Source organism: Tachysurus vachellii, chromosome 13 (genome assembly GCF_030014155.1).
Source record: "Tachysurus vachellii isolate PV-2020 chromosome 13, HZAU_Pvac_v1, whole genome shotgun sequence".
Lineage (NCBI taxonomy): Eukaryota > Metazoa > Chordata > Actinopteri > Siluriformes > Bagridae > Tachysurus > Tachysurus vachellii.
Window position 1 is genome coordinate 13,363,185 of NC_083472.1, and position 14,316 is coordinate 13,377,500.

Sequence of the window (14,316 nt, forward strand, 5' to 3'; positions counted from 1 at the left end):
GCTTACACATTAACCAAAATCCAAACAAAAAACACTGACAAATTAGTAGAGTGGTTAAAAAAAGAGGTGTTGTTTGTCATTTTTCCTGAAGCTTAAAAAAAAAATTTAAAAGGTGTCCATCCTGAAAGCGGTAACAGAGCAGCGGTAGCAGCTGCTCACATTTTTCTCCATGTTTCTTCCCATTGCTTGTTGAATTCTCTCACTTTCTCTGGTAGCCTTCACCCTCCATGTTACTGCTGTTCTCCAGATGCCTGCTCTCTCATCTTCCCTAAGTCACTCAAAACGTGCAGATTAAAACGGTGATGAGCCTTGTATAACATACAAGCTTTGGTTTGAATGCATTGTACATACATGCATTATGCTGCTCACATAAGTGGTTGCTTCTTTCATTTCATACACTGACAGTGACCCTTCCCCCACCCCTACTCTCTCTATTACATACACACACATTTTTTAATTACAGTCTATGTTCCTATTTTTCTGATTTGTGCTCCCAGAATATAAGCAATAAAAGAATATTCATACAGGCTTAGATAATCAGTAGAATTTTCATCTAATGCAAGATTATTGCCTCTTTTGCAGTATTTCATATCATCCTTAGAAAGCTAGGCATCCAAAGATATCAAGATTCTTCACATATAAATAAGACCTCAATCAGTGCAGCTATTTAGAGACATTTTAAGGAAGCTACTCAGCACCCAGTCATTCCCCTCCTCCATCTTCTCCACCAAAAAAAAAACAGGCATGATATTATCCAATCTGAATTATGCACTCACCAACCCAGAAAACCTATGTACTACAAAAAACACTCATTAACAGGGATTTGACACAAGCTTCATTTGGCTGTGGTAAAAACAGACTTCCAGGAGAAGGATGAGGTCCTCTAAAAATGAGAGCCCAAACCTAGCAACCAAATACGCCACCTGCCTCCTTTCAACGCCCCCACTGGCACGGGCAGTCTATCAAGCACGACAAATGCATTTACCTGGTCATACCAGTCCCGATTGGTACAGGTGCATTCTGGCCACCATCCACCTTGCCCTCCCGAGTTGTTGCCATTTACCTTGGGGCCACCCTTGGACTGGCTCATGGGAGTAGGGCCTCCAGGGCCCCCGGCTGACATCTTTTTCCCTTTACTTCTGCCCAGTGTGCCCCCTCCGCCCATGCCTGCTCCTCCACCCGAGGTTTGGGGCGGTAAGGTCTGGCCACCTCCATAGCTGGCTGGATATCCATAGGGTTCTGGTTGCCAGTCTCCATACGCTGGGGCGTCCATTCTGCGGAGGGCAGCCATGCGCGTCACCTCATAGCATTCTGGGCACTTGCAGCAGTGGTGGTGTTTGTGCATGCTGACTGGCTCACGACGCGGTGCTCTCTCACTGTCTCTCACTGCTGCTGCTGCCTCCTCAGATCAAACACAACACGCAATACTGCTCGGCTCAGAGAACAGCAGTGCTGGTGGAAAGCGCAGAAATCACAGGAATCTCACCGTCTTCTGAGCCCTTTTATCCTCTGCTTTGTTCCTCCCAGGTATCAGCCGGGAAACAAGTAATACAAAAAGGTCTATAGTCTTCCTCCCTTCAATGTAAAAAAATGTAGAAGGGAAAGCTGAAAATACAGTATATGATCTCTCAATCTGAGACCAGCCCCGATGACGGAACTTTCTTCTTGACTGTCTTGCTTCACAGTGATAAGTAAATAAATTCATAGATATATAAATTCATTTGTTTATATATGTATATATTTACACACACACAAGTACATAAAAAAATATTAATATAAAGGGACAAACACAAATACACAGCTATATACAGGTATATAATGTATATATACACATATATATATCTATATGCGTGTGTACAAATATATATAATAAACAATTTGTATATATCTATAGATGAAATCCGTGAACAAATCTTCCTCTGTATTTTTCTTCTTTTTACCAGCAAGATTTCCTCTTTATCTTCCTTGTGTGTTGGGAAGCGATTTCTTTCCTCCCCTCTCTTTTCTCAGCCTGCAGAAAGGAGCTGAGCACTGAATTGCCTCTCAGTTCGCTTGCCCTAGATGAGGATTATACAGAGAGATGCAAGCAAGCAAGAGGGAGAGAGGGGGAGAGAGAAAAAGAGAGAGAGAGAGAGAGAGAGAGAGAGTGTGAGTGAGAGAGAGAGAGAGAGAGAGAGAGAGAGAGCAAGACAGAGAGGGGGAGAGGGAGATGCGTAGCAGCATCCCTCCAGCACCTCAGCTCTGAGAGACACAGCCAATCATCTTGCAGCACTGCCATCAGCAGCAGCACCACCAGGACTCGTTGTTTCAGTGGCTGCTCTTAAAGGGGCAGCGCTCCATAAACTGAGCACAGGCACAGAGGCAGAATGAAGATGCAGAGATTCTATCACTTATCACTTGCTGGCTCCATATCAGAATAGCGGCCCTTACTTTGCACATAAAAGCTTTAATGCTTTAAGGTTGTCAAATTAGGATGAGTCAGGTGCACATTTCATGTAGTCATGTTTATATGAATCACTGCAGACTGCAAAAAATCACCCAAATAATAGAGACTCTATTATCGTCATCTTTATTAGCTGTTTTATCCTAGTCAGTAACATGGTAAACGTAGAGCCCTTTAACAGGGGATAAGATGGAAACACACACTTGTTAGGACACCAGTCCACTGTAGGCTACCCTACACACACATTCACACCTAAGAGCTTTTAAGCATGTTTTTGGGAGGTGGGAGAAATCTGAAAACCTGATCGAAAGCCACATAGACACATTGAATAGGACTGTGGTGCATTACGTTTCATGCCATATGTCCTATATATTAACTAGGTTCATTATTTGGTTTGCATGTTTTGCATTGTCAATTAGTAATCAGTTTTGACAAAGAGCGATTTTCCAAACCTATTTCATGTAATGCAATAACAATAGCTGCATGTTCAAACATGTCGTATTCCATAAAAGCCAGTTTAAAGAGTTTTAACCCAGTTTAACAACGGTTACTGAATTTGCTGAAAGGGTATATAATTATTGCCTTGAAATTTCCTGTAGAACTACTGGTTTTTATACTGATACTACATCTACTACTATAACCACCAAGAGGCTTGCTCATCTGAAAACAGTTTATATATAATGGTGTCTTTCAGCTGAAAATGACGATGCAAACATATCCATCCCAGGGTACATGATTCCTTCATTTCTTTCCTTTTCTCCATTGCGCTCATCTATGGCTTCCCCCCATACAGTGGTGCACAGTTCAATAGGTGTCACAGGAACAGTGCTCTGTTTTCCATGATCTTTACAATTGAAGATGCAAATTAGATGAGAAAATAGAGAAGCAGACCAGGATTATATTCAAGCATATCATGCTAGCATTAGGTCTTGGGGTTTGTTACATCTTTTAGTGTGTGACTGCATGTGGGTGTTTCTAGTACCTCTAGGGAAGGAGTCCTACTCTTTCAAATATTATATAATATTAAAATATAAAAAGGGCTTATGTTTGCAGCACAGATACTCAACAGCCAGAGCTCTATAAAAATGCAATACTAAAGAGTGGCATGGAGAGAAAATGGAAATGAGAGCAAGTCTATGGCAATTTAACATTTAGGCACTGCGTCACAAGGCAGTGTAACACACTTGGAGGAAAGCAGCAGTCGACCCGTTCCACATGCATGACATCATAGACGGCTGTAATTCGGCTAATGTCACCGTGATTGACAAGAGAGAGAGTATGCCACGACTCCCCACCCACACATGGTCAATTTTGCGCTCTTGGACATACAGCCATGGATGGCTGTTGTGTAGTCAGGGTTCAAACTTGTGATTTCCGGACAAAAAGGTAAATGCTTTACTGTTGTATAACTTAACTTGATTTGTCTGGCCATATGGCCAAACGTTTGTGGACACATGACCAAAGAGCAGGTGCTTTTCATTTTAAATGTCCAATTCCAGACAAGTTTCATTTTGCTGTTTTAATAACCTAAATTTTTTTCTTGGAAGGCTTTCCACTAGATTTTGGAGTGTGGGTACTGGAATTTGCCCATCCAGCAACAAGAGCATTAGTGAGGTCAGGCACTGATGTTGGGTGTATTATCTTGGAGCATGTTTGGGCTACGCCTCGTACAGTTGAAGGAAACTGTTACACTAATGTGCAAAAAAAACACCTTACAACTCCTTCCACCTTTATGGCAACAGTTTTGGGAAGGCCCACATACGGATGTGATGGTCAAGTGTCCACAAACCTATGGCCATGCAACGTACATGCAGCCCCATTCACCACTAATCAATTGCATTTATATAGCACCTTAAAAAGGCACTGTCACTGTCAAAGCAGCTTAACATAAGAAAGCATAAACTTCCACAGAAGTGTACAGATGTATGTCTATGTACAGATTACATGTTGTATAGTATACATCTACTGAAAATACTATATCGTGTAAGATTAGAGGCAGATACAGTTACAGGCTAATTTCTAGTAAGAATGATGTCATTAGTACAGCTGTATAGTGTGGAGACATTTATAGAGCTCTAGATTTATAATCTATAAATCAGTATAGAAGGTTTACCGATTCATATTATAAACATGAGGAACATGAGGAAATCCATATGATTTTAAATGGAAGACAGAGCCTTTGCCACAAAATAACCCTTATCTGTCAGCTTAATTGCAATCCCAATTACATAAACACGTATATTTTAAACCTTTCAGATACACACTCACACTAGATGAGCTCTATAGAAAATTTTCTGGAATTTTTGTGCATTCTCACAGCAGGCCATGTGACTGCTCTCTAACCACCTAACAGGATGCATGCCCAAATAAGGTAAGATAAGACACAGGCAGACTTAAAGGGGCAGTAGCACCATTACTAAGCATCGTTTCAATGAAATGCAGAGGCAAGGTTGCATAAAATACAGCAGGGTTTCTAAAAGAGTGTGAAGATATGTCATAGATATTAATGCATTTGATGCTGTAGCTTTCAGTGTATAGGCAGTAGTGTGGGAAACGTTTTGTTCAAACAATTTTCTTCCCATTGTGCTGACCTCATGCAATTCAGTCATGCTCAAGTCATTCTCCAGTGTTTCATGGAGAGCTGAAGGTAGAAACATGACTCTAAAGACATAAACATTAAGCCATGGCTTCCACAATACGCACTCTCTGAGACCCTAAACAAAAGCGCCTATGAAAGCTGTAACTCCTATTAATAGAACTGGTGGCAGAAAACAGCTGCTGTACCAAACAGTGCACATGTGATTGACAGTCTAATGATAGGGGGGAGCTATAGAAAACGAAAGATAGTGACGAAGGAAAAGAGGGTCAGAGAAAAAGGGGAGAATTCGAGGTGCATGGATACTGACGAAATTATTGGAATCAGGTGAAAAGAACATTTAATAAGAATATTTCTGAAGGAAAGGGAAGGAGCAAGGTGCAGCCATGCTACTGAGAGGAGAGGAAACATATAGAAAGGCTTATCACATGCAGAATGCAAATCAGAAGCATAAAAATGTATGAAACTATGACGAGCAAACTGCATAGAAACACAAGGAATGAAAGATTATTCTGAGAACAAAAATAATCATTACTCATACAATAATATAATAAATAGGATAAACTTTGAATCTTGCTAAGGTTGTTCCTTCAGTTTATCATATCGACACATTTTGATTTTGTTGCTGAATTTCTGCCCGTGTTGTACTGGTGAGCACATATAACTGCGTAAGGTAGAGATGAGAAAGAGAGATGGGAAAACAGACAGAGGGAGGGAGAGCAAGCGAGGCAGTCAGTCTGTGGGGATGCAAGCAGAGGGAGGAATGTGGTTTCCATGGCAACCTGCGGAAGGCTGAGCTCTGGGTGTCCGTTCCAGCTCTGACTGCGTTGCACTGCACCGGCCCTCGCCTCTCAGTCGGCTCATTCCTTCCATCCTCCCCCACTCTGTTTATTTTTCTCTCTCTATCTCTGCTGCTCCCTCTTTATTTGTGCTTCTCTCCATCCTTACACTGCACTTTGTATACCCGATTTTCCCTACTCATGTGTGGAAAGAGACACACTACATTTGCCATGCAACATCAACCAGCATCACCCAGCTTTTCTCACCAACACAATGTGATTTGAGTATCAACCATAAGATATTAATGTAGAGAAATGACACTTGACATAGCTTAAAAAAACACACACACACGCAGAGCCTTCCTACAGCATTAGCTGAGACCACAGAACACTCCTCTTCCTCCTCCGCACTCCCACACCCCTCGCTCAGTTCTCCACTCATCTCAAAAGCCAGCGCCTGCAGGCATTGTGCTGCCATGTGCCTTTGGGCGTGTTGTGATTGGGAAGGCATGTGAAAATGAGGTCTGCCATGATACAGTACAACTTGACCATGATGCCTTTAGAGCATTAAAAACAAAAACAGTGACATCTCACACGAACTCTGAAATTGTGATTAACACTTTATTTTCCTGGTTGAGAAAGCAGCTTGTGCTATTAGCCTGGATCTACAATCTAATGTAAAAATGCAATTCACGGTTTTCCTTTTCTTACATTCATCCCAAATCACCAAAAGGCATAAAAAATATTACACTAAATCATTATATGATTTATATTTTAAATACTGGAATACTGCTGAGGGGGGCACGGTGGCACGTTCACCTCACACCTCCAGGGTCGGGGTTCAATTCCCACCTCCACCTTGTGTGTGTGGAGTTTGCATGTTCTCCCCGTACCTCGGGGGTTTCCCCCGGGTACTCCGGTTTCCTCTCCCGGTCCAAAGACATGCATGGTAGGTTGATTGGCATCTCAGGAAAAATTGTCCCTAGTGTGTGATTGCGTGAGTGAATGAGTGTGTGTGTGTGTGCCCTGCGATGGGTTGGCACTCCGTCCAGGATAAGCAGTAGAAGATGAATGAATGAATGAATGAATACTGCTGAAGATTTAACCACCTTTAACCATGGGCATAAATCGTTAAGCATACATTATGTCCATGCAAATTTGAACAAGCTGAAATTTAGGGTAATTCCATCCTCACAACAGAACTGGCATTTGAGGTTAAACACTTCAAAGTCACTATTCGCAGACAAGGATGGTGTTATTTTGTGTGATCCAGTATTCTTTCCCAAACTGCAATTATTCTACAAAGAGCAATATAGAACTTTTTTCTTTAAGGAACTCCATGAATTCTCAAACAGCCACTGACATCAATTTTAAACTGTTCCTAGTCTGTCACTAACCTTGGGCATCTCCACATGGGAACGGCTCACTAGCCCGGCCACTCTCTCCACCTTCTGTGGACTCCTTCTGCTGGTCACTCGAACTCGCGACACACGATCCAATTCCGAGTTCTGCTACACATATACAGAAAAAAGCCTCAGACTTCAGACAAATAACTTTTAAATCACAAAATTTTAAGAACTGCTTAAAAATGTCTGGTTGTTTACGATGAATCTTGAAAATTTCATGAAAGCACACTTTTAGTGAAATGGCTGTATGGGTCACAACTCTATGAACAAATTGCGATACATTTCCCAGTATACTAAAGCACCTGGTTCTCATATGAGCTCCCTGACAAGAATCATATTTGAAGCAACTACTATTTTAACTATAAATGTGAGGATACACAGGCGTTTGGATGTTTAAGAAAACGTTTGAAAGCTATAAGTGAACATGAAACTTTAACTTTGTGATTTTATGTAATTTACATTTATAATTTTATTATTGCTAATATTCCAATCAAATGGTTTAAAATGACTGTCTTTGCATCTCTACTCCAATTCCCTCAGGTTTTAGGGTAGTTATTTTTAGTAAGTAATAATAAATTTAAATCTATTTTTTAATAAGTTATTTGACAATGCTATTCTAAAGCACAGTTATTCAGAAGCTGAACATCAACATACTTATCACCTGCGATATACAGAAATCTGCAGCAAAGAAATAAATTCAGTTCAAGAATACATTTTCATCAGGATTAAGACACAATACTCATTTGACTTAAACTGGCTTACAATTGAATCCTTTTCCAACATGGAGGACATGAAACAGCAGGTACCCACAGCCTCTACTGCAGCATCTACTGTTTTCTTACATCTATGATTAGCGCAACTAATTTGTGACATCATAGGTATTTGTTGTGCAGTGCCTTTTGGTTTACTGCCACTGAGCAAACAAATTAATAGGCACAACACGGAGAGCATGAGTTCGTGGGATTGCTACAAAATATTTAACCAGTGAGTCCCAAAAGATTTCCACACCCATGAAGACATAGGGCTCATCTGAACTGTAAATCATAATTAAATTGGTAATTAGGGAAAGTGGGATGGGGCAGATACAAATTCAACAGGATGATATCCCCTGACTTATGATAGTCTAGTGTTGTGTATAAGTGTAACTGACTGTTGCAGATGCAGTCAAGCAAATAAACACAACTGTGCTACCCACTGAGCAGAAATTAGTTTTAATACACCGTAATGGCAAAAGACGCATATTCAAATGCAGAGCTTCTTCAAGTCATATTAAATCCAAAACCCAGAAGGTTGATTACATTGAATCCTATTAATAGCAAAAGTGGCATGTCACCACTTCTGCATTCACATTAATGGTGCTCTAGAGCTGCTGATGTCTTTTTCTCTCTAGCCTCTGCACGAAATCAGTGAATTTGCAGACTCATTTCATTTAACTCGCCTCCACTCAGGTGACAATGTGTGTTGAATGCTAATAAGAACTGCACTGGACTCTCTCAGCTCTAGCCCTCCCTCTCTGCCTGCTGCTTCTCACTCAACAGCCAGTAACTCTCCACAGCACGGCTCTGCATTTCTACAGTGTCATACTGGGCTCTACTGCGCCTGGAACATTCTTCACCACAGATAACACAGTGAGTCAGTGACCCCTGCAGTATTTTCACGGAAGGGAGGCCCTTGTCACACAGTGCTGATGCTTTTGAAAACAGAGGAATGTGGACCAGAAGTTCAAAATCAGTATCAATATGAGAATAGAAATATGAAAATGTCTGTAGACTTTCAGATCTGGCTAATCAATGCAGTACAGAAACATCTATGAAATAAGTCAAGCAAATTTATCAAACTTTGTGTCAAAAATACCGGTATGTATTTCTGACCTCATAGTGTTATAAATGCTTTGCAAGTGTGTGTATCAAAAAAGAATCACCTGTAATTACATTTTTAGCAACGATTCATTATAAATGTCAAGTTTACATTAGGTAGGCATACTAATTGCACAACTCAATAACCATAAAATAGTAATAATTGTTTAGTTTAATTTTTATAAATGCATTTTAAATATGATTACTCATGACCTGTTAATGGTTTTGAAAATTATTACTTATTACTTTTTAATTAATAATTATTAATTATTACTAAAATATCGTTTATTCATTTTTAAATTCATTATTTGAACTGACTGAGTTTATGGTCAATTCTTTTTGCATTTGTATCGAACCCCCACACTGTTATTTTCTTTCTCGAAAGCACTTTTAAATATATACACTTTTTCTGTAATTAAAGAGGGCTAATGTTTTTTTGGGGCTGTTGTTTAAACATGAGTGTGTGCATATACGTGCATGCACTTAGTCCTAACAAATAATGAATGTACCCTCAGTCAGGAATAGTAACACTACAACTCTCCACTACAGTATGGACTGGACAAGTAACCTGCAGTCCATCATATTTTCATCCCCAGTGGCCTTTACCAGATTACAAAAAGAAGTTGAGCTTATTTTGTCAACCATGCCTATAAATATTTTTGTTGCTCCATGTGACTCGACATTATATTTGAGGTCCTTGGTGACATTGTTATGTTTCCCACTGATGAGCACTAGATGTTACCACTGCAGTCTTTTCTAGAAATGACTAATGCTTGGCTCCCTCTTTCTTTTTCTCCATCTGTTTTCACACTTACTTCCTTCTCGTTCATCTTCTCTCCACTCTGGTTTGATTACTGAAATGCACCAAATCCTTTCATTTTTCATACATTTGTTCTATGGGTAGATGGCCAACGCTGAACAAAAAACAAGTTAATCTGGTGTCTAATGTAATCAGTGGAATCAGTATGTGAAACAGCAAACTGACTGGTATGTGCATATTTCCAATCCTGAATATTACACACATTTTAATCACTATTTGGAGATGTTTACCTCCAACATCTTGTTGGGACCATTCTCTTGTGCTGCATTCTCTGTTGCATTTAGCTGCAGGGTCACTTCATAGCATTCTTGAATATCTGAAAATAATAAACATGAAAATTACCACAATGCTTTTGTTTGATTATTTGTTATGCTTTAAAGGTTAATCATTCTGTTTATCCATAACAGTGATGAACCACTAGCACAGGAAGAAACAGACACCACATTAAAGACACATATTAGATTACTGCTTAATGAAGAATTAAATATTGTCATAGTAACAGACAACAACAGAAAAACTTTCCGGCCATGCGAAAGGCCAGCACAACTTACATGTCAAAAACAAAGTTATAAACAACGTCATGGTTCAACCTGTGCATCAGTCTTGCCATTGTACAGATCTATAAATATCTTCTAGCAGCTCCATCCAAATTTCTTGCCCATACTGAGTTTAGATGGCAGCAGCAACAGTCACACTCACTAACAGAGAGGCTGTTAATGTGATGCACTGCTGATAACGCAGTGAAGCGCACAGCACATTCCACAGTTGGAAAATCATCAGTGTCAATACTGGAGGTCACAACAGTGTTGGGGGTCCAGCAAAATTGGTGTCTACCAACTAATGACATCTTAAATTTATATTTATCTACAGCAATTTATGGTCTTTTTTGGAAGTTTATTTTATTCCTATTTCGTCCTATGTTATACAATGAACAGGCTAGCAACACTGAAGAGACTATTCAGTCAGATTCACAAGCTTTTTGCTAATCCCTTGTAAACTGCTAGTACAATTACAACCACTAACATTAGAATTTTACTGCAATTTTATTCCCACAAACTTGATTCAGCACCTGACATCCTTCTTTTTGGCAATGTTTTGTTGGATCCTTTTCTCCAGTAGGATCACAGTTCTAGTGTACACCTTTATTTGCCTCCAAAGCTAGCTGGTGTGGTTTTAATGTTCAAGAATCATTCACAGCAAAAAAGGCATTAAAGATATATGAAGTTAGATTAACACAAGATTAAGTGAAAGAAAATGGTGGCTCTGTTGTGCTATTGGGGCATTCTGCTGGCATGGTTCAGTTCCAAATGACCTCTCAAAGGAAAGAGTTACTAACATCACCTTTATCACTTCTACCTTTATGAGAGTGTTCCCTTCCAGGCACCATGCTCCAGTCACAGGGCATGAGGGCTCATGGGATGGTTCGGTAAGGATGACATTGATGTAAATTATATGCTATGGCCTTCCCAGTCCGAAGATTTCAATCCATTTGGACACTTATAAAGGATTTTGTAGTCGTATGGGAGCCATCACTCCCTACCACCATCATCAAAGCACCAACTGAGGGAATCTTTTAGGAGAACAGTGTTCATCACTATAGTACCATTTTAAAGACTACAGAATCTGTAATAAGGTGCAGTGAAGCTGTTCTGGCAGCTTCTGGTAGCCCAACACTTTCCTAACACATTTTATGTTGTTTCCTTCACTTTAATTTCCCATCTTCCTATACATAAGAAATGCTATGTTTACAGCCATATGAGCCATGGAGTACAACGATATGAGAAATATTTTTGGCTGTTGTACATTTAAGAGATCTTTAATTACCCAAGAATGATATAAGCGATAGGCGAATGATAAGCAATCTCTCTTACCACTATGACATGCTGTTCTGCTAATCCAGCCCACATCACACTCACACCATCTACAGTTCTATCTCTTTTACAGTTTGCTCTATCTTCTACCGGGATCTATTTCAGCTCGAAATCTTTCCCCGTTGCCCTGTTCTAGTTTTTTTTCTTCACCTCTCTGCTCATTAACAATCCATGGCATATGGTCACCAAATGTAAACTCAAAATACACTCAGAGCCAATGATACCGTGTTTCTTGCTGCTCTAATATGTTAAAGTGAATATGTCCCATTACAAAAGTACCTCCCGGAGGACTATAGCATTTGCAGGGACCTAAAAGAAACTCTGAGCGAAAATTTAGATATTTGTGGCATTTGTTTATTTGTGCATTTGTGTTAGGGGCAGCTTCAATGTCCCCCAGAGGTGCATTAGAAAAGACAGTAGAAGAATGGGGGCTATGTGACTCATCATGGATGTGTCTATGTAAGTCTGTGTGTGTGGGAAGAGAACACTGTGTAGGAGGTAGTTATGTTGCCCGGCTGGCCAGCGTGAGATGAGAGCGGGAGAGAGATAAAAGTGTCAGAGAGACAAAGTAAAGTAAGTAAACTGCAACCTAGATGAGCAGGGCTCGCCTCTAAACAAAGCATGATTAAAACATTCAGCTTTGTAATGAATAGGAATATTTAAATGTGTCACAAAGGGACATGGGTGTTTAGGAAAGTTCTAAGAGCTGTCTTAGAACATCATGTAGGCAGTAATGATGTTCTAAGAGCTGTCTTAGAACATCATGTAGGCAGTAATGATGTACACCAGTAAAGAGTACACCAAGAATGAATTCAGTCCTAATTGGAATAGAAATGGCAGGAAGTACCAGCACTGGTCCTTGTGAGCTCAATTTCCTACAGTAATTCTGCTCCATTCATCGCTTAATGTTTCAGTTGAATGCATTAAATACTAAAACATCCCACATCTCTTAATTGCATACAGAAATTTTCAATAAACATACATATAAAATAGGTGCAACAGTCAAATGCAAAATGTTGTTGCATACTTTAACATAAACATCATGACTGAATAATAACAAATATTCCAGCAATTTTCCTCAAACTCATTTTCTCTCCCGATTAATACCACACACATCCTGGACACAAACCACAATGTACAAAAGTCTCACACATTAATTAACCAGACCCACCACAGTCATATTTTTTCAGATGTACTTCACTGGCAAAATTTCGCATGTGTTATACTCTGGTAAAAGAATGTACAACCTTGTTTCCTTATGGCTAAGGAAAGTGAAGTCAAACATGGCTAAGTCTCTTCCATACAGTAAAAATCTGTGATGCCATGACAGGGGTCGCCAAGGCACCTCTTTTGTGGGAACTGTACGTTCCTGTGTGTTGTGTGTGTTTGGGAACAAAGAGATGAGTCTGCTGTTAAGGAAACCTTTGTTCAAAATTGTGCAATCATGCAGACATCCCATCAAGCATCCCAGCCGCTCTCCCTACCTCCCACATAGCACAGAGGTTGGCTTGTTACAAGCTGAGGTGAGGTTCTCCAATACCATTATCATAATTACAGTGTCACCTATAACGGAAAGCTGCATAAAACATACAGAAATGCACTGCGTTAACTCCTTAAACTCTTTCCAGGTCCAAACTAGCATTTTTCACTTCATAATGACAAACCTCCCCTAACAGTCTCACTGTAGTTACTGAATAATTCACAGCAGGTACTGAATAATATGCTTCAAGGTGAATATCTTAATAATAAATCCTGATGATTTAAAGAATAGCATAATTTTCTAAACATTTTAATCTATATGCACAAAAAAGGGTAAAAGTTAAAAGCATTTAAGAAAATTAAAGTGATAAAAGAGTTCAGTAAGAAATCTGACTGTATGCATGATAAATGAACATCTCTGATAAGTAAAACAATAGGCTTGGGGCCTGGGAAAATGTTACAGAACCCAAACAAAAAGATATATTATTAAAGGTAAGATCAAGTTTCATTCATGCTCCCAACATGACACCAGTCCAGAATCTGCGCTGATTAAAACCACATGTTCTTCCAGGCAAAACTATCTGACCTCATTCTTTTATGTGTCTGAGAGACAACTTGGGCTCTCTTTGACGCTACAGTACAAGCTGAGATCACACCCTGTGTGAAGATAAGCCGGTTTCTATCCTTCCTATAGAGAATGTCATGTTATTTACTTTCCAATAACAATCCAGGCTCTTTTCCAAATGTGTCAAATATTTATCTCCATACAGGGTTACCATTAGGGTTTAAGTGCTGTTATCTTGTGTGGTTTCGAAATCCTTGATTCAACTACTGACAGATTTCAACTGTGAGAATTATCTACCATTATCTGTACAACATACATGCAAATGCATATCCTCTAAAAATGCATTTAAAGTATTTACAGATACATGACCAGCAGCAAAGTAATTTCTATCCCCAGTGCTGTGTTTATACTCAGAATCTTATCTGGCAAGGACACAAAGCAAGCAGTAAGCCTTTGAGTCACATGGGATTTTGAATGAAGGGAGAACCTGTCCCTTTCATC

The 14,316-nt window shown here is 39.6% G+C and overlaps 1 protein-coding gene across 5 annotated transcripts in view; it reads right to left on the reverse strand.

Moving 5' to 3' along the window:
* dlg3 (discs, large homolog 3 (Drosophila)) overlaps window positions 1-14,316 on the reverse strand; it is a 75,586-nt gene that overhangs the window by 58,546 nt on the left and 2,724 nt on the right. The window contains exons 3-4 of one of the 5 annotated variants that reach the window (XM_060885063.1): window positions 10,131-10,216; window positions 7,216-7,329 (exon numbers count right to left, since the gene is read on the reverse strand). In XM_060885063.1, the coding sequence (XP_060741046.1) occupies window positions 7,216-7,329; window positions 10,131-10,216 (200 nt within the window). Of the gene's footprint in view, window positions 1-985; window positions 1,691-7,215; window positions 7,330-10,130; window positions 10,217-14,316 lie in introns of those variants that run through there. The other 4 variants (XM_060885064.1, XM_060885057.1, XM_060885058.1 and 1 more) reach the window with 4 other exon arrangements.